General features: G+C 39.3%; 2 protein-coding genes across 4 annotated transcripts in view; one reads left to right on the forward strand and one right to left on the reverse strand.

The window, feature by feature from the left end:
- ERCC8 (ERCC excision repair 8, CSA ubiquitin ligase complex subunit) overlaps positions 1–23,945 on the reverse strand; it is a 28,128-nt gene extending 4,183 nt beyond the window's left edge. Inside the window, exons 1-10 of one of the 3 annotated variants that reach the window (XM_032674892.1) lie at positions 23,570–23,945; positions 21,607–21,702; positions 21,356–21,457; positions 12,495–12,618; positions 10,938–11,019; positions 10,259–10,327; positions 7,730–7,796; positions 6,384–6,487; positions 4,315–4,439; positions 2,969–3,166 (exon numbers count right to left, since the gene is read on the reverse strand). In XM_032674892.1, coding sequence (XP_032530783.1) covers positions 2,969–3,166; positions 4,315–4,439; positions 6,384–6,487; positions 7,730–7,796; positions 10,259–10,327; positions 10,938–11,019; positions 12,495–12,618; positions 21,356–21,457; positions 21,607–21,702; positions 23,570–23,646 — 1,044 coding nt within the window. In that variant the 5' untranslated portion in view covers positions 23,647–23,945. The other 2 variants (XM_032674891.1, XM_032674890.1) reach the window with 2 other exon arrangements.
- The window catches only part of NDUFAF2 (NADH:ubiquinone oxidoreductase complex assembly factor 2), a 47,958-nt gene continuing 45,366 nt past the window's right edge, over positions 23,740–26,331 (forward strand). The window contains exon 1 of the mRNA XM_032674893.1: positions 23,740–23,981. Within this exon, the coding sequence (XP_032530784.1) occupies positions 23,855–23,981 (127 nt within the window). The 5' untranslated portion in view covers positions 23,740–23,854. The remainder of the gene's footprint in view (positions 23,982–26,331) is intronic.

Consider the following 26,331-nt stretch of genomic DNA (forward strand, 5'->3'; position numbering starts at 1 on the left):
ACGGCACAATAGTATCTAGCGTATTACATTCAACAGCAAACATCATCTAAGACATTGCACAATGAAGATTCTCTTTCACACCACCCTTGAAATTACTGTCCTCCTATTACATTAATGCCTCTTATTAGAGGGCCAAATTCTGCAGTTCTTATTACTCAAGCAGACTAACATCTTATTAAGTTCAGAGAGATATTTACGTAAGAATAGTTCAGGCAAACAATAATATAGTGGATTTTATGGTTCTGTTCCCAAGATCAGAAAAGGTTAAACTCACAGCATTCTGTGGAGAGAGCTCCATACCGTATCTCAAACTTAAAAAGTATTACACAAACATGCTAATTAATTTGGATAAGAACAGATAAAGACTAGTATCATTAGACTGCAAATAGCTAGCTGCTTGGCTATCAGTGATCATATTTGATTATATGGTTCTGAACAAACAGAAGACACTTCTCACCTCAAATACATAATTGGTGCAAAGTTTAAGTTCTTCTTAGAGCTTATTCTGGTTATGAGGTGAAACAAAGATAGCAATTAAAATACAGTTAATGAACAGAAAAAACATGAGGGACTGACAGCAACCAACATCAGTAAGAAATTTTCAACACAGTAAAAAATGGTAAGGAAAATCTAAGCACCAGATTTGATGATGGGTAGGACAAAAATCAGTCAGACAGTAGAAAAAGTTTAGAAGACTGTCAAAACGAAGAACACTCTTAACAGTGACAGAGACTCAATACTAGATGGAAATGGTCAAAACTATTAAAAAAAAAATGTAGAATTTCCTTCATATGAAGATAGTGCACTTATGTCAAACATGCTAATAAGTAACAAAAACATTAGAAAACCATCTGCTACACTTTTCAGCAGCAAATGCATATCTTACACCAGAGACTTAGAAGAATCATCAATGAAAATTTATGGCTTGCTTAATTTAATTATGTTTTGACATGTATTTACAAATTACAAAGGTGAAAGTGACCTAATATGCCAGTCAGGAAAAAAACAAAACAAACAAACAAAAAAAAAGCAGAATGATACAGATACAAATGAATTGACATTTCTTTAGTCCTAAACAAGACAACGGAAAAGGTGATTAAATGATGTTACTGTAGAGTTAAAATACAGGAATATAAATACCAGCCAATACAGTTTATAACAAAGCAGGTTTTGTCAAGCAAAACTAGTTACAAACTAGAAATGTACAGCTGTGAATAACTTTGCAGCATGCTGATTTAATATTGCTTGAGAGAGTAAAATAAAAAAAGTGCCTAAAATATAGGTACCTCAGAAAAATAATTTAACCTGCAAAATCATAATTTCTGTTGGAATTATATGAAGACAGATGAATGTACTTAATCGTCTCAAGACAGAATGAGCTATTTGGAAGTACATGTGTGAACACAGTCAAAATAACAGTACCACTACCTTTGGTGTTGATACACTGACATATACCAACGTTACTCCATCAGAGTAACTATTTAATACAACTGAAAGCAGAGCATTTACAGAAAAATAAAATCCAGTCACACTTCTAGAATGTAGAACTGAATTCTGGAAAAGGGTGATTCTGAAAGAAAATTAGGAATCACAACAGATAAATAAATGAAGTTGCTGACATCCATAAACCTACAGATACAGTGACAGATGAATTTTTTGTGTGCATACACACACACACAGGAGTGATCCTTTACTATGGATCTTAGAAGCCAAGGTAGAGACACCAGATGTAAAACAAGTATAAAATGTTTCACAGTGAGATTTAATTAGCCTTAGCTCTTCAGTTTATCAAAAAGAATACCAAAGATGACTTTATATAAACATACTGGAACTTCTGTCGGGAACCTATTCTTGGAAACACAAAGGGCTTTTCAAGAACAGTCTGGAAAAAATCTACTTTAGCTACAATGTGAATATTCCAGCTTTCAGTGGATGTAGAATTTCACTGCCTATTCATACCAGAACTGCCTTCCAGGCCTAATAAGGCTTATTAGCTTGCAATCTGTTGCATATTCATAACTTTCAGTGAAGTCTGTCTCAGTGATACAGCAACATTCAGTCAAAGTTATTTCACTCAAAGCAGAAGCTACCAGATTCACTTTGATGGTGCATTGTATGAGAGGTCACAAAAAGGTATCTGCACGCCCTTTCTGCCTCAGATATTTCTGCCTGATATTCAGAAACAAAAAGCAAGGAAGGAGGAAGTAGAACATGAAGTACAATCCTCAACATGTGAGGGCAACTATGTAATGGCCTGAAAATCCGTACTAACATCCACTCTGCTCTTGCCACAACACACACCATATGAACAATCTGTTCTAAAGTATGTCACAACAAATTAAGCTTTTTTATCCTTAAGTCTCTTGCTGCAAGAGAAAAATATACCATAGGTGGAGAAGAAAAGAAAAAGAATGAAGGCTGCCAAGCACTATGAGTTCCTGTAATGCTAAGGTATTTCTCAGGTGAAATGTTCTCAGATTAATTTAAGAATATTATCATGTTCTCAACACTTTATCCAAAGTATAACTACAGGCATTTGAGCAAGAACTTTAGAGCCTTCTCAGTACTGACAGCAATACTAATGCACTTCACATTCTTTCTTACTGTGATTAGTCTTAGGTATCTCTGAGAAAGACAAATACCTCCTCTTCAGTCTTACAGAAAACAGGCAAAAGCCTTTATGCATATTTATTAGTGAGTATGTATGCCAAAAAATTACTAGAAGTATATTGAGAAGTTACATATGTGAGACAAACTGAATAGTGGAAGGAAGCTAAACGAGAAAAGGCCATCCCAAGAATTTCACCAAACTTTTCTTGCATGACATGCAAGCCACAGAACTCTCTCCTATGTCATGATCTTTGATTAAAGCACATCCCTGAAAAGTTAATGCTTTTATGGTGCAAATTGTACAGCAGTCTATATAAATATTGCAGTTTGTCTGGAATACTGGTCTTATTTTACTTACCTGAAAATGAGGTTGAAATACACAGCAGTTGACAGTACTATAATGCCCTCTAAGCACAGTTATCAATTCGCCTGTGAAAATTGTATAAACAGCAATGGTACTTCCATATGGTATAAAGGCAAACTCTGGATTACAGCCACAAGAGATGGTAAATTTGAGTCCTTTCCAACTTTCATTACAGACTTTCCCATAGTTCACCTGTAAAATGAAGGATTACACAGTTAGCTATTAAGTAAAAGCACAGGAAATTATATTAAAAGGTCAATTTTATTTCATCCTTAATACTCAATAAAATCAATTTTGAGTTATGTTTGTATAATTCCTGATATTTCACATTACAGATGTCTATCAAGAGAATCATTTTTATGTTCATTCAAGATCACTCTTCTTAATATCAACTTTAAGAAAAAGAAAGAAAGTTATGTCTAAAAATCAGCAGTTCCACACTAAGAAATAGAATTTGCACAGGCTGTTCCATGCCAGATCTACATCGAACACCTAAACTCTAACTGAAATTAGACATGGTTGAGGAACTACCACCTATCATAGTTTAGGAATGGTATTCTCCAATTTAACAGTCCTGCTAAAACCATGCCACAGCTCGCTCCCCCTCACCTGCCTCCAATTGAAAGCACAAAGGCCAGAGATCACGGGTTGAGATAAGAACAATTTATTGGAAACAGCAATAAGAAAACAAACTGTAACAGCAACAATATTAATAACACAAGGTATAGGACAAGGAAACAATTTACACATAAAATAAAACAATACTGGACCGTTTCACCCACCACAGTCTCTCCCCCAGAAGGAACACCCTTCTCAGGAGAGAGAGAGTAAGCCCCCTTCCCCTACCTCTGTCAGTCATGTGGGGTGGTATTGAATAACATTGGGGTGTTGGCCACGCCTCCTTCTGATGATCTGTGCTGAAACCAGGACTTTATCCACCCCTTGTTCTATACCACCTATGATTCTATATATGCCTGGATGCTATACCTTCCCACTATATACATATACATTTTTATATAAATACACACAACCACAGGTATCATTTCTGTAGTCAATGGCCATCCTTCCAAGATGTCTGTTGAGTTCATTTAGACCATGACTATAAGTTCCATCCATCCTAGAGGTCTTCCAGGGCAGGAGGGCTGGTGTGCTGTCAACTGGTGGCAAGCTGCATCAGAAGCTCACGACTGGGGTATCTGGAGTAACCCATATTCATTGTCCATGGCAGTTATGGTATACAGTGGCAGTATAATTCAGCAAAAAATTCCAGCTTGTTTTTTTTAGAACAAGTAAACCTATGACACAAGTAAAAACATAACTGAAGTTCCTTGAAAACTTACTAATGTGTTTTCTCCAGTGGAGCTGTTCCAGAGTCTCATCCGATCATCTGTACCAATGGTTAGCAGATGAAGTCCATCACTGGTATAGCATATACCATTAACTCTCCCATTGTGAGCAGTATTTGCTGTCAGGAAAAAGAGCTGGTTCAGGTTTCTAGAGAAGAATTACTACTTTGTATACATTTTTAGTTCAACGCAGACCACTAGAAGTGCTGTTTAAATGGTAACATTCAGTAAATTAATAATTTAACTTCTGGTTTATAAAAACATCTGGCTGGCCAACAGCCACCAGTAGTGCTCCTCAGGGTGCAATTCAAGGGCCAGTTCTGTTCAATCTGTCATCGAGTGGTTGATGCTCTCAACCTGTCACTGTTTAAGAAGCATTTGGACAATGCCCTTAACAACATGCTGCAGCTTTTGGTCAGCCCTAAAGTGGTCAGGCAGCTGATGATCATTGTAGGTCCTTTCCAACTGAATATCCTATTCTGTATTGTTCATGGAGTACTAGAAATTAATTTCATTGAGTTTACCCTGCAGTACTGCACATTAAGCATGCTAAAATCCAACTCTGTGCTACCACAGCAAATCTAAATGTGGCGTCCATGAACTAACTCACTGAAAAACAGACAAAGTATCTCTACATTGTACTACACTACCTAATTTAGACATACCTCTTAGGTAAAAGTGTTATCAGCTTTAAAAATTTTTTTTAAAATCCTATTAGCTTCATTTGGTTTAGTTCATATATATTTTAATAAATCAGACATCCTACTCTATGTGATTAATATTAGATTGCCAAAAAATCATTTTGAACCTGTCAGACAGAAATAAAGTTGAAAAGAAAGATGTTGTGTTTGAAAAGTCAACACATTATTCAAAGGAATGTATAAAATGGCACTAATTATCTTTGGAGTTAAAAAGAATTTTGGTTTTTGTTAAGCAAAATTTGTCTGTTTTTGACAAAGTCTTAGCTTTCTTTAGACCATTTTCATCTCAGTAAGTTCTTGAATTTCAATGAAATTTAAAATAGTCAAAACCAAACATCTATATTACCATGCTACAAATGACATAATAGAGAGTGGCTATCAAAACAGATACTCACTGCTACTTCATGTTCTCTAGCCATACATTTTGGAAAATTAGTTTGACTTGACAGACATTTTCGTGAATTTTTCTACATGCAATTTAAACTGCACACAACAAGTCAGACTGAGCAGTAGCTTTAATCACTGATTTATGCTACACAAGTCCCTCTGTCCAGAGGTATAATACAGAGTTTCTCCATCGTGTTCAATTCCAAATACTATGTATTTCTATCTCAGAATAGCAACAGTTTAAGTACTTTCTTGGACTGTCAAAATGAAATTTATTTTGTCCAGAACTGGCCACAATTCATGAGGTTTGGGGGGTTTTTTCAGTTTCAGAAATGTGACTTAAAAATACATAAAAATGTTAATGCTGTAGTCAATTACAGCTAATACAAGGCATTATTATGCATTTGATTGTACTAAGATTTAATTCAACCTCCTGTAAAATGAAATACAATCATAACTTTACACTCTGTTGTAGGCTTTGGGTATAAAAGGAATAGAACTGATTTTATGACACCACATATGAGAAAACATTCTAAAGGCTTATATAGGAAGCAAGACTAATTTAAACAGGAAAAGGAATGCACTTTTGTGGGTTTGTTTGTCTTGTCTTTGTTTTCAAAAGAAGATAGCTACCATAACAGCTTATGAAGTATGAAGTGATTGTTGTTTATATAAAACCTAATCTACAGAATGAATGAATTCTTTCACCAACAATACAGATAACAAAATTTCCCATTTTAGGGGGGAAACCATTTAGAACAGATATACCACTATTGTCAAGGATATCCCTCTAAGAAAGATCCCTACCACAAACACTGTCTCTATAACAGAAATAACTGAATGGTCTGTGTTATGTAGTAGGTAACAAATGGATTACCACTACTCACTTCGCTAGTCTTAGTATTCAATGTATTTATGAAATATAAGAATGATTCTAGTTCCATATGCATTGCCACTAGTTATACTTTGTATTACCTGCCTCAGAAGACGCCTTGGACTTTTCCCCATTGTGCTGATCAAGTGTACTCAGACACCCAGAAGCTCTCCTCACATCCCATAGTTTTACTCTACCATCAGCACTAAGAAAAACAGATTTGCAAACATAACGTTAATTAAGTGCACCATTCTTCAGTAACTGTCTTCCGGCAACCCACCTGGCCCAGCAACTATTCTGAACCACTCATCATGCGGGCACATTCAAGTCAACAGAATTTCATCAAAATTTTTTAAGACAGATTTCAGGCATTCATTTACATGTATGAATAAGTATAGCTGTTACACTATCAGCACCTAAGAGTGAATCTTCATCTCTAATACAATACATTTGCCTCTTTGTCTACAATATAACACCCTTGCATATATACACAGAGGAGGAATAAACTTGCTAATTCTTCTGTTGATTAAACTGCAGCTACAGACTCCAGCATTATTTGTCATGGTTGTCTGACAACTCGGGGCTCCTGCTATCATAGATCTATCATGTGACTGGTACAGAAGCTGTCTGCAAGCAAACAATTTTTCATCTGCTAAAACAAAATAACCAACCAATCAAAAACCCCAAAGCCACCACGCTACCACACTCTGTTAAAACATTTTCCAACTTTGTTGAGCCTTGCAGAAACCTGGCTTTGGAAACAAAAGAGTTGCAACAATGGTATCAACTTATCCAAATTTCACTCTAAACTTATAAAACAGCCATTTCTCTCTGTAATTCAAAATAAAAAAACATGGCAACTAAAAAAATGAGAAATGTCACATTATAATCAAAAGATAACATACACGAAAAGCTATAGGAAGGTCAGACGATTTTTCACATTAAAAATAAAATTTTTAATGGACAGAAAATAAAAAAGGAAAATAAAAAAGGTCTAGGAGTATCAACATACAATCCATATTCAATGAATTACTGCAGCTTGGAAAGTTACTACCCATCAGCTAAGTTACCTGAGTTATGCTCTTTGACATGATTGAGTATGATTAACCAGGATTTTAATTTAAGCTAAACATGTTTTACTTTGTTATAAAAGAGATTAGCAACATACTACTAAATAGTAAGAAGTATCTCAATAATGTTCTATCATTTTCCTGTACCTGTAAATACAATTAGTGTTTCAAAATTCTGTACAAACTTCCCATAAAATAAGCATCACTTGTACAGTTCTTCAAATTTTGTTTTTCTATGGAAGAGCTACATAGGTAAAAGTCAGTGATGAAGATTAACTCCAAAAGTGCATTAGAATTCTAAAAAATGTTCATAAAGAACATATAAAATTTTACTGACAAACATTTCAGTGCTTTCAAGAGTTCAGCAACATCCCTACCTTCCTGTTGCCAAAACATATTCGTGACGTGGGGACCAAGACACTGCCAATACTTCTTGCCTGTGACCTAAAAATTATATGAAAAAGGTTTTACATAACATTTTATGTAAATAACTAAAAGTAAAAGCAAATATTTAGTTCTACAGGACACATCAAGTCAGAACAATAATCTGAAGTAACATGAATTTGAATTCTGTGAAACTATATAATTTTGTGATAGAAATTACTTCTCTTTGCTCTTCTTGCTTGAAGAAGAATGCAGTAAGCTGAAAGTGATGGAGTATTACATGTGTATAATTTTGATAATAAAGATGGTTTTACAGCTACAGCCACTGAGCTTACTTCTATTAACTTTTGTACAGCACTGGTGTTATCACACACAGAAGGAACTTTACATTTCTTTTTCTTCAAATCCTTTAAAAATGTTCAATAAAAGCTATATTTACCCTATGTACTTACATTTCAAACTTTACTCATCCTCAAATACTCTTCTCTTGAATTTATGGTCTGAAGTATTAAGATACCCATGAAGCTGGGGAAGGGTCTGGAGCACAGGTCTTATGAGGAGCAGCTGAGGGAGCTGGGGATGTTTATCCTGGAGAAAAGTAGGCTATGGGGATATATTATTGCTCCTACAACTGCCTGAAAGGAGGTTGTAGTCAGGTGGGGGTCAGTCTCCCAAGTAACATACAACAGGATGAGAGAAAGTGGCCCTATGTTGCACTACTGGAGGTTTAGATTGGATAATAAAGTTACAGCAGAAGCAGGTTTCCCAAGGCAATGGTTGAGTCATTAATCCAGGGATATGTAAAAGATGTGTAGATGCAGCACCTACGGAAATAATCTAGGGAGGGACCTGGCACTGCTGAGTTAACAGTTGGACTCAATGATCTGAAAGGTCCTTTCCTATATATATATATATATATATATATTCACATACACATACACTTCAAAATTTGGAAAGTTTTAAAAATGTTAAATAAATACAGACAATAGGAGGTGTAAATTGTCCTAAATGGGGAGACTGCAATCAGGCTTCATGTAGTAATAGAAACACATTGTTGAAAAATAAACTAAATCATACAAATACATTTCTGCTAGTGCAGTTTAGAGCTATGTGAATCACCTTGCCCCTCCTACATCTTCTAGTAGGTGGCTTTCCACTACCTAAATTAATCAAAGGGCTATGATGACCAGGATCACAGAAAAAATCTTCATTATACAGGTACTACAGGGTACACTTGGAAGGTTCAAGGCAGACAGATTTACTTGGATCCATTATTACACTACAGCCATGCATTTTGCTCCATTTCAGCTGCTAGAATTAGCCTACATGAAAATTCATACTTATCTTCAAGACACTACTGACTGCTTCAAGTTCTGTAAAGAATTATTAGGTTATGCTAATAGGAGGACATATTCTCCCTCCACTTATTTGTCCAATATTGCACTTGAGCTAAGTGTACCAGGCTGTGTACAATGACACAGAGCTTGTGCCTGGAAAGCACTAACTCTTGTGTTAAATTATGAAGCCCTGATGAAACCCAGCTGAATGTCTAGAGAACTGTTTTTGTCGTTGCACTCTCTGGTGCTCTTGGTTCTAGAAACAGAACATGAGAAGCCTACTGTGGCCAATTCAGTTCATAAGGGCTTAATGGCTTAAGCTCTACATCACATGAAACCACCTAGGCTGATTTTAGACTTGAGCTGGCCAGTGAAGAAATAAAGCTGCATTTGCACATGGCTGTGTCTGACCTAATGTTTCTCTACAGCTTCTAGATCAGCTTCTAGATCAGATCTTACCCCGCTGGTTAGAAGCATGAAGATTTACCTCGTAATTGCCTTCACTTGAGCACATGTATACATACTCATACTCCAAAAAGTACACATTAGAGAAGAGACACCAAAGGCACATTCTTCTTAAGTGCCAAAAGTAAAGGATTATGGAACAATAAACTCCTATTTTTAACTGAATTAGGAATATGCAAAGGATTAGATATCATCCTTCTACAGAAAGCAGTATCTTGCCTATTCTAGAGAAACCAGAAACTTCTAAATAAATTCATTTAAATGCCTCCATAGGATATATTTTTAAAATAGTTGTTGGGGGTTTTGTGTGTGTGTGTGTGTGTGTGTGTGTGTAGGTGTGGGGTTTCTTTTTTTTATGACAGGGTGGGAGTTTTGATTGTTTTATTTGTTCTTTGAGTTTCTTGTAAACAGCCCCCCATAAACCCTCAAATCAATGAATACACTTAAACATGTAATAAGTAATAATCACTACTGATTAGATCATGAAAATGCTCAAACATCTATAGTAACTGCTCATTAATTAATATTTGTATTCTCCAATTTATTAGCACTATTAAACACCCAGAAGAACCTTTTGCCACTGTGTAACTTTCACAACTGGTTATAAATAAATTAGTCATGTTACTGACAAAGAATACATTGTATATAGTGTTTCTTTACAGGACTTGTTTTACTCAAAGTAGTTATTGTTTAACATTTATGTTTCAGACTAAGAAGTACCCTGCAGTATGTGAGAACTGGATCCAGACTTCAAGTCACAGAGCTGTACTTTGGGGCTTTTGGTACCAACTGTAACAAGAGAAACAAAGACAGTTAAAAAAAAAACCCAGCATTTGAGAGAATAACAACAACAAAATACTTAGCAATGGCAAATAGAAGAAAAATGCTAACTGCATAACAGTTCATTCAGTCAGAGTCAATGCATTCTATTAATAGATTTACATTTTTAGTCCAAGTAAATTTACCATATAACAAACAAAATTTAGAAACTGGAGGTAAACAGGGCAATATTTAGGAAACTTAAAAATATTTTGTTGCTAAACATAGCTTACATGCATACATGTAAGCAATACACATCTATTTACACAATTTACTATGTTTGGACCTAATAAACCTCAAATGCTAGCTTAGGTAATGAAAGGTAATCTAATTATAGCTAAGAGTTTTTATCATGTAGGAGAATTGACTGATGCATTATTTCAGAAGAATAAATATGATATTCTCATTGACATCATCCAACGAATGGATACTATTCTATTTTACCTATGAACTTACATCTTATGAAGACTTAATTTATGTAAAAATAGGATAGGGCAGGTAAAAAAACCCTTCTGAATATTACTTGCTTGTTACTATAAACCCAAAATATGTAAGACACTTCTTACAAACAAATACATACCTGCTATTAAACAATGCTGTGTAGCAACTGGAGACATGTGATGGCTATAGACTGTTCCCTCAAAGTGAAATATATCTGCAGGCTGATAATAAAAAGATTAAACTAATGACAGTGCAAGTATGTTATCAGAATGTAAATGCTCATCATTATTTTTCAAGTACAAATAAGCTACAAATAAGACTAATAAAAATACTACTATATATATAGTAATAATAATTCTCCAAGTTAGAAACCCGATCATGCAAGCACCGCACAGCAAGTCTGTTTGCAAAACTAGGACAACACCAGAGCTCAGAGATGACAAAAAAGAAAGACCAAGAAAACTGACTAATAAGAAGCATGAATGGAAAACACTACAATTATCAAAAATTAACAAAGTTAGCAAGCAAACAAGAAGGTTATAATGTAGCTTCAATTCCTAAAAAAATTACCTCCTTATCATATAAAATTATTAGTTACCCTGTAAGTGTTTAAAATAATGAAATAAAATATTTACTTCAATAAACTTCAATGTTTAATAATTACAATTGCTTTCAGGTAAACTGCTTTTGTTGTCTCATTCTAAAATACTATATATGAAAAATCTCTTAAAACTCGTCTGTATTTTCAAAAACATCATTTGGTGGCAGAACAGGTCATTCAATAACCTTCATGTGAACACTGTCTTTTAAGGGATGCTCACAGAACTATTTGGAAAGCAAACTGTTCATAAGAAGATTAAGCAACTGCTAATGTAGCTTCACATCTCACAAAAAAAAAACCAAATGAACAAACAAAAAACCCAAAAGAGGTAAAAATTTGTTTTCTATTGTGTCCCTAGGATGACAAACCTCTTATTTTTTTTAAATTCTTTCATTATGTGTGAAACAATAGTCAAACAGCATCAGTGTAAATTCATCAATACATTCACACAGGAAACAGGACAAACTGCAGTCATGAATCCATGGTTCAACAAGAGATGTGAGGCAGAGCAACATGAATTCCTACATAATCGATTTACTTTGATAATGCCAGTTACATTGGTTAGCATTTTCTTAATGGTTTCTCTCATTCTCCAACAATTTCTAGAAATGCTGTCTATACTGCTTACAACAGCAAAATTCTGGACCTTATGATCCTGAATGCCAAAACCACCAGTCCTTCAAAACCAGTATTTAGGTGCCTGTTGCTAAAAATAACTCACCCTGCTATACATTCCATTACACTTAACTAACAATCCTCAAGAATGAACTTCAGACTACACCTTAGTGGGCAAGTTTACACAGCAAAATATCAACTAGCTGTATTCCTGACCACAACAAAAGCAGAGATGACTGTCCCACAGGTTCCAAGCTCTCTTACAGTTTAGACATTCAGATTTTCAGACAGGGAGAGGCACACACCAGGGTATACATGAATGCCGGAATCATATCACCCTTCTGCTGCACCCACAGTTCTAACAATAGGCTGGTTTTCATCCTTCTGGATGCCTGCTCCTGTTCGCCTCTGGGAAAACTGCAGATGTGGAATGAATAACACATACACAAAGAAGCTCGCAAGCTGCAGAAACTCTCTTACTTGTAAAGTGTTTGTATCCCATATTTTTAAGGTTTTATCAAATGAGCTGGATGTAAACATGCCAGTGTCACGAGGATACCACTGGACTGTCTCCACACTGAATTTATGTACATCAGGATGGCTCCTAAAATCAAAGAAAATATTCCAGTTGGTTAGTCTTAATAAGCATCTTGTAATTGTCTTGGTATTCAATGACAAATAGAAAACATTGTTTAAATATGGGGTTTTTTAATTTGTCTTGAAGTTTTCAAGAACTAGTTTTTTTTTGGCTTGATTTTCAATCAACTAATATTAATTTCTTTGAAGAGACCTGACTTCAAGAAACTACAGATCATTATCTTTTCAAAATATGGTATCTGTAGCATATCTCAAGTTAAGACACTCAGTTTGAAGCCCAAAAGACACTAATGTCTTTTGAAATGTTTTAAATTGCAATGTTTACAGTTCTAATTTTAAACATGATAGCCTAACACTACAAATCATTTATACTTCTGGAAGCCCCCGAGAAATGGATTCTATAGTAGATCTATTTCTACTAAAAAATACCACCACAAATACAGTTCAAAAATTTCATTATTATTAGTGAATAATTACAGCTACATAGTTATTGGCAATTCGTGCATGCTGAAGTCACCAGAAAGCAGTAGACTAAGTTACTGAGAGTCATTTATACTTGCATTTAGAAGTGACAGAGGAAGAACAATAGGAAACTTTCAGCTAAACTATGGATATTTACAGAATGCAATATAATTAATAATACATTGAACTTGGTAGGAAGAAAGGACAGTAGAGCAAATCCTGACAGCTCCAGGATACAGACTGAACTGACCAGGCTCTGAATAATATATGTAATTTCTACACCTGGTAGACCACTAATATCTGAGCTGTATTCACATGGATCCAGCTTCAGGGCCCGAAATCATGGTCCCAGACCCAGAATTACCATGTTGCTGTGGGTTAACCCTAGGCATCTACACACCACCACAGCTATTTGCTCACTCTACCCCTCTGCAGTGAGATGAAGGAAAGCATCCAAATGGTGAAGGTGAGAAAAGTTGTGGATTGAGATAAACACATTTTAATACATAAAAGGAAACAAATCAAAACAAACTCCATCCCCCCAAAAACCCCAAAAAACCAAAAGACCCCAAAAAAACCCCAAACAAACAAGTGATACAAGAACAATCCTTCATCGTAGGCTGACTAATGACCCTTCAAATCCTGAGCAATGGCAACCCAGGGTCCTCTCTTTCTCCCCCCCAGTTTTATTACTGCACACGACATAGTACATTATGGAATAACAATATCTCTCTGGTCAAATTGGGTCAGGTGTCTCAGCTGTGTTTCCTCACAGCCTACTGGTCCACCCCCAGCCTCCTCACTGAAGGAGTAGAATGAAGAATGTTGAATGCCTTGACACGACCAAGCACTGTTCAGCACTAGCTGAACATCAGTATGTTATCAAGACTGGTCACAAGTCTGAAATACAGTACCATACAAACTACTATGAAGAAAATGAACTCCATCCCAGCTAAACGCAGTATAAAATGAGAAAATAGTTCAGCCAGCTCCAGCTGCAACTAGTGAAGGGCTCACAAGATTTCCTCACTTCTGCTCTTATCTTTACATTTTTCTCTCAAGTGTCCTGGCCTCCAAAGCGGTAACTATTGCAGGGGTATCATTGTGTAAACAGAGATGTAGATTTTTGGTATTGTGAAAAGATGTCTGGGATAAATTAGAGGAATGTTACATTCACATCCTAACAGAAGTTATAATGATACATGAATTCTAGGGTGAAATGGAGTTGCTGCGTAGTATGGAATGAGGCAAGCAGGCCCAAAACTTACTCCAGGATGATTCCCATAAATGAAATCTACAACCTTAAGCATCTGCTAAGAGGACTGAAACAGAGAGTGGAGCAGAGTGAAGACACTGTGAACAGGGTCTGTTGAAATCCTTGAAGGGAGGGGAACTCGATGGTACTTTCTAGCTGATAAAATGCATTGCACCTGTCAACCAAGGGAGACAGATGTCCTCCTGCTAAGTCAGCAACTGTGGCAAAATTGCTCTCCTTTGATGAACCTGGTTCATTGTAATCTAATTATAATAATAATGCACATCTACATCCCAAATTTGCCTGTCTCCAAGATACAACCACCCCTCACTGACCACGCACTCTATATTTTATTAGCTGTATCTTTAAGAGCAAAGTTAAGAGAATGTTACACCACTCAATAATAAAGATATGTCACTCAAGCTCCATCTAAACATAAAGAAATAGTATAAGAGTAGGTCAAGAATGGGGAAAAGTTAGGGAAGACTGTTGTAGCTTCTGGAATCAGTGAATGGGCTGAACCTGTCTTCACCCTCAGAGGGACACCTATTGGGTAAGAACTGTACTCTATGTGCACTGAATACTTTTACTGGGTTTAGAGCTTGTCTGTGTATTGCTTTTAATATGATTTTGCAGTCAGGTACAATCATCAGCAATCCTTGAATCTTAATCTGTCATCATTTTATATTAATTGTGTTATCCCATAAACTGTTTGTGAGTCCTTCACAGGCACTGGCAGTTGCTGGCTGTGGATAACTCAGATAAAGTGGGCACTGCCCTTGGTGTGTGACCTTGAAAAAGTCAGTTGAACTGCCCTTTGATCCAGCAGGACTGTTCAGTGAAGGGTCCCAATAACAGGACACTGACAGATTGATCGGGCACAAGGGTCTGCATTTTCCTGGGACAATGACAGACTAATCAAACGCTAGGGTCAAGGAAATATCACCTTTTCACATGATATTTATAGACCTGATTTCAGCTCAACTAATACACCTTCCTGCTCACTTGGATTGCTAGAAAGCACAAAAGACATCTTAAAACTGAGTTAGCCTGAATCCAGAATTGACAATACTAAGCAAGAGCTACTGAGTAACTGTTGAGTTAGTTTCATGACTCCAGCATTGTTTATTTTTGAGGCATATTCTAGAATGGCCTGCTGTCCTGGCAGAGTGCTATAAATCACCAGATTTTGGGCATTTATTCTTCAGGGAAGTATACTGATTTTGTCTGGGGTAGAAGTAATTTTCTTCACAGTGGCTAGTACAGGATATGTTTTGGATTTGTGTTGAACATAGCACTGATATTATAGAGATGTTTTTGTTACTACTGAGCAGGACTTACACAGAGCCAAGGCCTTTTCTGCTTTTCATACTGTCATGCTGGTGAGGGGACTGAGAATGCATGGGAGGTTGGAAAGGAATACAGCCAGGACAGGTGACCAAAGGGATATTCCAGACCATATAATATCATGCTCAGTATATAAAGCTGGAGGGAAGAAGGGGAGAATACAGTTGGAATTCTGGTATTTGTCTTCCTGAGTAACATGTGATGGGGCCTTGCTCTGCTGGAGATGGTTGAACACCTGCCTGCCCATGGGAAGCAATGACTTAATTCCTTGTTTTGCTTTGCTTGCATGTGCAGCTTTTGCTTCTCCTATTAACCTGTCTTCCTCTCAACCCATGGGTCTTCTAACTTTTACCCTTCTGATTCTCTCCCTGATCCCACTTGATAGGCAAGTAAGCAAGAAGCTGAGTGGTACTTGGTTGCTGGCTGGAGTTGAACCATGACAGAGTCAAGCTAAATATCTTCAGTACCTGCAAAGCCAGGAAACCAAGCCTGATTCAGAGTGAACTTACTCCTGGAGAGCCATTTGTATGCACCATGCAGAAAAACCTAAACCCATGGAACTAATTATCCTGGTACAATAACTGGTAAGTGTACAACACTGGACTGTGTTCAACACTGTAGCTGAACAACCAATTCTTCCATAATCCACAGGGCTAAGGAATGAACTAAAAAACTCTTCAGTAGCTCTGCAGGAATTACCTTTGATCTAGCAAAGCTTAGTAGTGGCTACATGCCAGTTTCATGTGTCAGGGCTGTACATTATTTGCAGTTCATTCCACATACAGTATTTTCACCCATTACTCAGAATATCCCAAACTTTTCTACAAAACACAAACACAGAATTAGTTCTATGCATAGTATGGTCACTGCCATTCATTCTTCCTAGGCAGGTTTTGAGTAGAAGAGACTACCTTAAAGATAAGCATTATATATATATCATCTAGAAGCTGGTACTGTTTGGTTATTCTCAAATGCCAGTTTTTATCACAGGACAGCCTGGATTACATGAAACCAGGTGAAGCTCTCAGTGCTGACTCCCAGAAGAGCAAGGAAAACTCTATTTTTTATGTTTTTTTTTTTTAATAGTGGTCCTACAGTCTAGATGAGAAACACTGGGTAAGTTCCAGCCTATCACCAGGAATTATCACTTCTGATGTTCTACAACTACTGGACCCTCATCAAGCCCAGTTTAGAGTCTATTCAGAAACAGCTTCAAAGGACCTCTACCAAGAGCTTATTCTTTAAGCACCTTTGAGACCAGAGTTGTGTTGTGCCCTGTAAGACAGGTAAACATCTACATCAGCACTATATGCTTCAAAGATAGGAGCCAGATAATCAGATGAAAAGTGTTTCTTATCAGTAATTAGAAACTCATTTATGATGTCGGAACTCTGCTTGAATAATATTCCAAATATCTGAAGGTAAACATAATCTGCAGCTATTTAGTTACAGTAAGTATTTAAAACATATTAGGAAGCTATATGAACGCTAGGAATAAATTAGGCAAGAAACCTACTAAGGTTATTTAAGCAATAATAATCCTAAGTCTATCATTTAGAACAGTGTCACACAAATCTGACTGTAAGTCTGTAGTAAGACTCATGCCTCAACTGACAGGAAATAAAAGATGCAGCTATGCAAATTAACACCTACTCAGGAAACAGACTACCAACTAACCATGCTCATAAACAGAATCTTCAAGAATGGAATATTTCTACTGATCTAACTGAAGTCAGTGTTGGCATGATTTTAGCACAGATTTGACAGTGGCATCCTGGCCTCTATCAGGAACAGTGTGGCCAGCAGGTCCAAGAAAGTGATTCTTGCTCTGTACTCAGCACTGGTGAGGCCATGCCTGGAGTACTGTGTCCAGTTCTGGGCCCCTCAGTTCAGGAAGGATATTGAGGTGCTGGAGCAGGTCCAGAGGAGAGCAACAAGGCTGGTGAAGGGACTGGAGCACAAGTCCTCTGAGGAGAGGCTGAGGGAGCTGGAGCTGTTCAGCCTGGAGAAGAGGAGGCTCAGGGGAGACCTCATCACTCTCTACAACTCCCTGAAAGGAGGTGGTAGCCAGGTGGGGGTTGGCCTCTTTTCCCAGGGAACTATCAGCAAGACAAGAGGGCATAGTCTCAAGTTGTGCCAGGGGGAGGTTTAGGTTAGATATCAGAAAGAATTTCTTTACAGAGGGGGTGATCAGACATTGGAATGGGCTGCCCAGGGAAGTAGTGGATTCTCTGTCCCTGGAGGTTTTTAAGAAGAGACTGGATGTGGCACTTAGTGCCATGGTCTAGTAACTGCAGCGGTAGCAGATCAAGGGTTGGACTTGATGATCTCGGAGGTCCCTTCCAACCCAGCTGATTCTATGATTCTATGACAGCTTTTATGTTGTGTCCTCTTAGAATGAATTTCTTCGGTTTGCTGCATCTGTTTCAGAACTCGTTTCAGTTTTGAGAGTTGGGGATGTATAGTCACTACATGTTCTTAATCACAATTTAAAATAATTTTGTGCAAGAAGTCCCAGCCACAAACACATGTAGCTGACTTGCAGTAGATTCTGTCCCAACTCATCTGTTTTGATGCATGTTCTATTACCCTTTTTCCTTCTTATGGTCAAAATACCATTACGGAATTTTATTGTAACAAATCTGTTCTGCTCTTGTATATTTGGCTCATGAAGCTCTTAGACCTCAATTAATTTCTGGACTGGGAAAAAATAAGGGGAAAATATAGCTACTAATCTTTAACACAGTAGGATATATCTTACTGTCTCAAAGTTCCAACTTACTAGATAACCCTAAAATCCAAATACAGGGAAAAAACAGATTTTGCTAAAAGACTTTATGGCCATAATGGAAAAATTTATACTGCCTGCAGAGAAAGTCTGACAAATCAATAAAGGCTTTGACTCTTTATAAAGATTACACACAGCATGGCAGTACCCTGTTCTTTAGAAAAATATGCCCCATTTTTTTAATAACACATCTGTCTTCATTTGAACATGTTCTTAAGAAGTTCTGTATAAATTACTGCTGTGCCTGGTGAACAACCAGATGAACTTAAAATAGCTGCAACCAGGGAGAGAGGAAATAAAATCAACAATTGCAAATAGGTGTTAGATCTTTTTTTCAATCAGATGAACAGGGTTATGCAGATAATCTTCCTTCTGCTTAAAAGCATATTTATTCAAATATAAATATTATATACATTTGGGGGATAAAAGTAATATTTCTATAACAGTATCAAAACCTTTTTCTCATAGTTACTCGCATAGAGTCACTGTGATAGTTTTCACCCTAAGCCTTCCTGGAGACCGGCTTGTAACCAGGAGGGAACTAGGGGAGTGACCAAGGACGTATTCCATGCTATTCCTTTACGGAAGTGTCATGGTTTGAGATAGCCCCAAAATCCAATTCCCCAGCTCCATTCCCCCTCCCACATCTCAACCCAATGTGAGATGGGTTTTTCCAGACAAAACACAACCAGACTCAGAATGGGGGAACGGGAATATATTACAATGACTGTACAAATAAATACTATAACACATTATACACACGATCACAACTATCTCTACCATGACATATAGTATTTTCAGTGGATCAGATCTCTTCTCCCCTCCAAATAAAAGTCCAGGAGGGAAAGAAGGACAGATCCCTTCCAGTCTCAAAGTAGGAGTCTCTTCTACAGCAGCAGTCATCTGTCCTCTTCACATGCAGCAGCAGCTGATAGCTGGATTCTGCCAGCACTCACGAGGGAGGTATCCAAGCTCCCTCAGCCCCTTGATGCAGGCAAAGGGGTCTTCCTCCGTGGACTACATCACCCCAGACAAAGGTCGTTCCACCACGGTCATATCACGAAGCACAGGGGGTCTTCGTGACGGTCTGGTATCTCCAGGAGATTCAAGCTCCTTGTAGAGCCTCTGTGCCCTGTCTCAGGCTGCGAGCTTCTTTGTAGCTTGCAGCAAGGGAGGGCCCCCAAGGCCAACCTCCCACAAGGTCCTGGCTCAGCTCTCAGGACAACTGAGCTTCTCAGCTCCTCTCTGCAGTGCATGTAGCACTCCAAGGCTCTTTCAAGTAAGAGTCCATCATCTTCCTCCTTCCAGGAGGTCTCAAAGGAGTTTTGGGGGGTCTGGTATCAGTTCTTATCCCAAACTCGGTCTGTAGAGCTAGTTCTGCTCTCATCTGCTGCTGTTGGCTCTCTCTTGGCTCTCTGTCTCCTTCTAGGAGTTCTCTCAGTGTGCTGCATGCCGTTTGCTGTTTGGTTCAGTTCTTATCTGTTCTGGCTCTCTGCCACCGCTTCTCTGGTCAGTGCCAGCTGCTGCTCTGCACCCATGGAGAAAACATCTCCCGGCATACTACAGACACTTAGTCCAGTCTAACACTGTTCCAAGTCTTTGCAGTCCCTTCCCAGCCAGGGGCTGGGAGGCCCCAGAGGCCCCGAGGGGCTCAGAGCCCCTTCCTCGTGGCTCTACAACATGGCCACCTTTCCTTCAACCACCACCACCAACTCATCACTTCCGGTGAGCTTGTGGGATGTTGACATTTTTGCAGGAGCACCCATTGGGCAGAATTTCAAAACTTCCAGGGGTTTCCACCCCTTGGGGTCTACCACTTTTCTTAGCCTCTGGGGGAAAACAAAATCCAAACAACTACAGTAAGCTGAGGTATAAATAAAGGTGACCAGAAGGACCTCACTCTCCTTTTCCGGTGAGGTTCGAGAACAGTAGATCCCTACGTGGTCTTGCTTATCTGAAGTTGAGGCCTACAGTGACTGCTGTTGTCTGCCACTGCGGGAGGGGAGAGTGCTGGGCCACGGTCTGGCTGTCCTGCTTTTCTCAAGGGAAGTGGTGAGATTGTGCCAGTTCTTTATTTTGCTGGTTACTGGGTTTTTAGATTGTGCATACCTGTTTTGTTTCTGTCCCTTTTTGTTTGTCCTTTTTCCCTTCTCCCTTCCCCTCCTCCCTTTTAGGAAGCTATTTAGGGTTTCTGGGGTTATATGTACATAGTATTCTCACTGTATATATCTGTTTTATACGAAAAATGTATATCTTTTGCTATAGCTTTGGCTGTTTGGTTTTACTCTTCCCTCTCTGGGAAGCAGGCTCTGTTGCTAAGTTTTGGAGACTTGGCAGCAAGCCAGCTCGAAACTTGCACAGTCACCAAATTTCAACATGAAACAATAACAGAACTCAGAGGTAAGGAACTGTGAGCTAGAAGAGAGTTTGGTTGGTTTTTTCCTCACCTATCTTTTTCTAGTGTTAAAATGTGATTGGAGTACCAGCTCGAACTTCTTTTTGTGCGGTCTACAGCAACATAAGACTCTCTTACTTTAGTTCCCATATAAGTAAAATTTATATTCTCCCTTTTAACTTTTGAACTGCTCTAGATCTGTTCAAACAATACCACAGAGTCATTGTACATATATTGTAACTATCAGAGTAGACAAATCAAGAAGAAACAATTAGCTCCTGCTACTTAGTAAACCACATAAATCCCCACAAAGTTTCTTGCTTTTTTTTTTTGCATTTCAAAAAACATAAGTCATCACACTAGCCTTCAAAGATTTCTGGTATTATTTTCTACATTCTTTCTATCCTAGAAATAAGAACACACATTAATTTGCAAGTTCAATCCTAGCCACACAAGAGCTATACTATGAACTTTTAATATAATTTTGGAATACCTACCTTCCCACAGAGAAAAGTGCTTTACAGGTGTAACTTGGTTTTCTGGTCAAGTTTTCAAGGTCATAAAGTACAATAACACCATCTGATTCACCAGATAACATGCTGAAAAGTGTTAATAAAGCACAAAGTTACAAAATTCATGGTCTCAATATGCTCAGTATAACTGAGTGTTCAACAAGAAAATAAACCTATAGTACCAAAACACAATGAAGTACTCATATATGTTTTTACCAACTAAAGTATATACTTACTATCTTCCCTCAACAGGCTCAATATCAAGTGTGTTGATACCACTCTCATGTATTCTTTCCACATCTCTATCTTTATTTAATTCCAGACTTAGAACCCTAAAACCAACAAAAACAAAAATAAAAAAAAAGAAAAACAGAGATATGAACAACAAGAACAGAATTATTGAATGTTACTATGCAGCTCTGAACAGCTAAAACCGTAGTTTTGCCCTTTTCAATTTATTTAACTCATCCTTGCAACATTTTTGCAAAACTACATGACATAGGGATGGAAATATGTCTTGTGAAGTTGGCAGAAAAAAAAATACTTTGATGTTTGGAAGGTAAGAGAGAAATGAATACTTAAATAGCAAAATTGCATTTGGGGTCAACATAGGAAACAAAACCAGATGCAATTTGAAAACTGTGGGTAACAGAAGCATTCAGATGCCTTCTATTCACAACAAATATTAGTTACTTTGAAGTTTCATTATGTAACATTCTTTCAAGCTTCATCCTACTTGGAGCTACAGACACCTAGTGGACAAACTCATCTGGTTTATCAAGTTAATCAAGTTTTCCTTTAATTAACCAAAGTTTGCGTGTTACAGTTTCTGGAACAAAATAAATAAAAACTAGGCTACCCACTCTTCTGAACTGCAATTAGTAACTTGTATTTTTAAATATGCTAATATGTTACATGGTCAAAATAATAGAGATTCTGCTTCCTTAAACCATACTACCTGGTATAAAATTTAGCCTTACAATATGATCAGAGCTTTGTACAGTATCATTTTGTCAAAAGCACAAACAAGAACAAAGTAATTAAGCAGGTAACTGAAAAGCTGTGAGGCAGAGTGACCCTACTTAAGATCAACTGGCAAAAATCGTGATGTGAGAACCTTAGGCTGTTACAGGCAGGTCCCCAAACAGCACCTCTGTAGATATACATTAAAAGCAGCAAGTTATTTAAGGTCTTTTAACAGACATGAAATATAATTATGGAAGAATTTGCTTAGAATAAGAATTTTGACATATACAAGATATCTAGTTTAAAACCTCTGAGCTCCAGATTGAATTTTAGTGAAGCAAGAAATGCCCCTGCGGAACTGTTTTAAAACATATGACTTTAAAATACAGCTATATATAAAATCCACTGAAGACTATAGCTGTTTTTTATGTCAAACATTCTTAACACTGAATACTACATGAGCACTGGGGGCACAGAAAGGATGTAACCATATTGTCACAATGCTCACTGAAAGGAGTTTCCCGAATCACGAAAATTCATTTCAATTTAAAACATCCTTTTCACAATGATACAGCCCCCAAAAACCATAAATCACAAGGACAAATCCTTACAATGGAATCCCGTGAGCGACTGAACTGACGCAGCCTTTACTGGATTTGCCTTGAAACACAGCTGCAAAACGGATTCTCATTTTGACGTTGAAGAAATATTATCACCTTATAACCCATGAATATTAACAAGTCTGTCTACGCAGTCACCACTTCCCACAGAAGCCGCTGGGAACCCAATAAAAGCCGTACATCTGATTCTCCTGCAATCAACCAACGGGCCGGGTATGGGAAGAGGGCCGACGACCCGATGCGGGTGCAGAGCACTACGAACACCTCGTCTCTCCACAGGTGGAGCACAGCCGCGAGCGGACCGAGCCCCCGGTGGAACTGCGCAGGAGGCGACACCGCGGTGCGGGGATAAGACACTGGGCACCGCAGTGCTCTCACGCCATGGCTCAGACCCACGCACGACACCGCAAACCCACGGACGCTCCGAAACGCGGCCGGCGGGGCGCGGGGAGCCGCTGCCGGAACCGCCGCCGAGACGGCTCGCGGCTCTTCCACCCCGGCTCCCCGCGCAACCCCCACTCGGGCCGGTCAAGGCTCCCCGGCAGGGCGGAGCCAGTCGCTGCCGCTCCGGTGCCCCCCGCGTAGCGCCTCCCGCCCCGCCCCGCCGCGGTACCTGCGGGTGCGCTCGGCCCGGCGCAGCCGCGCGGGATCGTCCAACCCAAGCTGGCGAGCGGACAGCAGCCCCAACATGGCGGGAGCACCGCCCCACGCCCCGCCGCGCAGCCGTCTTGGGCCGGCCTGCACCAATGGCGAGCGGCGTTGCTGGAGCGCCCGCCGCCCATAGGCCGGAGCGGGGTAGGGCTGGGGCTGGGAGCGCTCGACAGGGACGGGATAGATGAGGGCTGTGTGTCCCTGAGCGTGTGTCCGACGCCGCAGCCTCGGCCGGAGGTATCCTGAGATGAGCCTCGCCTGGCGGGCGCTCCGCGCCTTGCGGCTCCGGCTCTTGGGCCCCGCCAAGGAGCTGGTGGGCACCGACCAGTTCGGCAACAAGTATTACCGGGTGCCCAAGCACGAGACCCGCGCAGGTAAACACCGGCGGCAGGCGCGGGGGGGGCCGTGTCCCGCGGTCCGTGTCCTGCTCGGCGCTGTGCGCAGCGGCTTCGCGGCGGTTGACGGGAACAAAATAGCGGGTGCTGAATGAAGGGAAGGGAAGGAAAGTGAGGGAAGGACGGGCCCGTCCCGTGCTTCGGGAAACGGGCGGTTTCACAGGCTGGTGCTCTAATGCCAGAAAAACCCCTAAAGCCCATCGTCTGAGGGTTTTAGAGCGCAGCCACCGCTCTGTAGGGGGGAGGTAGGCAGCAATGGTTTGTGGTAATTAGGAGCGCTTTTGCATGTGCTTTGAAGGATAGGGTCCAAAGAAGGGCAGTGAGGCTGGTGAAGAGACTGGAGCACAAGTCCTATAAGGACAGGCTGAGGGAGCTGGGGTTGTTTAGCCTGGAGAAGAGGAGGATCGGGGAGACTTATCGATCTCTACAACTACCTGAAAAGAGGCTGTAGCCAGATGGGCATCGGTCTCTTCTCGCAGGCAACCAGCGGCAGGACGAGAGGAAATAGCCTTAAGCTGTTCCAGGGGAGGTTCAGGTTGGACATTGGGTGATTAGAGATTGGAATGGGCTGCCCAGGGAGGTAGTGGAGTCACCATCCCTGAAGGTGTTTAAGGAAAGACTGGATGTGGGACTTAGTGGTGGTGGTGTGTTCACTTGTAAGATGGACTCCATGATCTCAGAGGTCTTTTCCAACCTAATTGATTCTGCGACTCTGTGAAATAATTTTTTAAATGTACGTTCATCCCACTTGTGCAGAAAAATACTTTTCTAGGTTTCTGCCTGTGTTCCAGGAGTCCAGATGCACTTACACATCACATCGGTCTCTACGGATGCCCTGTGTGTTCTGTGCTATGTACAATTTATGGAAGGCAGGTTTCCTGAAGTTGTCCAGGTGCACATGCTATAATGTTTTACAGTCCTCTTTTCTCTCCCTGCATAGGCTTGTTTATCTGCTTGCTGTACTCCATATCTTTTCTATCAGCTAGAGTGTTCTGAGACTGTGGAGGCTTTTTACATGGTATTTTTCAGAGTACAAGGAGAAGCAGAAAGTCTGAGATAGTGCAGTCACTTAAGTCGGTACCCTTCCATAAAGGGAGAAGGGGAACAGGTGCACACCTTCCCTTCAGAAACTTAATGTCTGCTGGAGTTATTTTCCTTTAGAGCAGTTCCCCTGACTTATTTTGCTGTGCAAGTTCATGAACAACTGGCAGTGACTTTAGGTCTACTCAAACAAGTGTCTGGGAAGATATTGTGAACACTGTTTTGTCAGCAATGTGTTTTTCCTCAGGCTTAATGTGGTACTGTAGTGCTTCCAGGTTTTCTTCCTCTTGCTTTCAGATTTTGATCTCATCACTGCTGGAGTTCATGGTGACTTTGAGGAGTGTACAAAAGGCTTTGTCTTTTAGCATACAGGAAGCAGTAAAAACTACAGTCACGTTTCTTCTGCGTGATTAATGCAGTGCCAGTCCTTATTAACAGTAAAAATGACTTGTTTTATCAGAACTACTGGTAGTCTTTTTCTCGATATTTGAATTTATGGTGGCATGCCTTTCACAGTGAAACCCCAATGCTGCAACTTTAGGGTTTATCTCTGTGTTTGGAATGGTAGTTGTGGTGCCATAGGAGGACAGGGCGGGTGGGACATAGCTACTGAACTCTGCAGGAGCACAGTATAAGAGGCTTTTAAGGTTAGTAATGAATTGAAATAATTGTATCTAAGACCACATTGTGGCAACCTTTGTGTTTCCTAATTTTTCTTTAGTAAAAATGCTGAGTATTACACTCCAGAGCTGAAGTTGCTCTGATTTTTCTTTGAGCAGGAGGGGATGGCTCTGAAATGCTCTGCAGTTGCACCTCTGACTGAAGTCAGTGAGAGTAGCACTTATATGAATCTTAAGGTTCTTGTACATTAAATCTATTTTAGTGATACAGATGACATAATGAAGATCTGCTGAATTATCAGTATGCCTCTGTTATTAGATGTTTCTCTCTCATTCTTCTGTTTGTTCAACTTTCTTTCACTTGATACATTGAAAGTTCTGCACCACCAGCTCGCACTGGCACAATGTTTTACTGTCAACAAAAAGGAGAGATCTTCTCTTTCCTCTATTTTGTTTCTCACTGCCGCTAACTTTTCATGGTCATTTATTTGACATAGCAAATAGTTTTCTACTTCCTGTAGAAGTAGAAAACCATAGCATAAAATGACTTGATGAAGAATAAATTGCAAGCCAAAACTGGCACAGGAGTGGGAATTAAGAGGATGAGCTCTTAGCAAAAGGTATGCAAGATATCTTGAAACATAGTGAAGAGCTAGAACTTTTACAGA

Source organism: Chiroxiphia lanceolata, chromosome Z (genome assembly GCF_009829145.1).
Source record: "Chiroxiphia lanceolata isolate bChiLan1 chromosome Z, bChiLan1.pri, whole genome shotgun sequence".
Taxonomy (NCBI): Eukaryota; Metazoa; Chordata; class Aves; order Passeriformes; family Pipridae; genus Chiroxiphia; species Chiroxiphia lanceolata.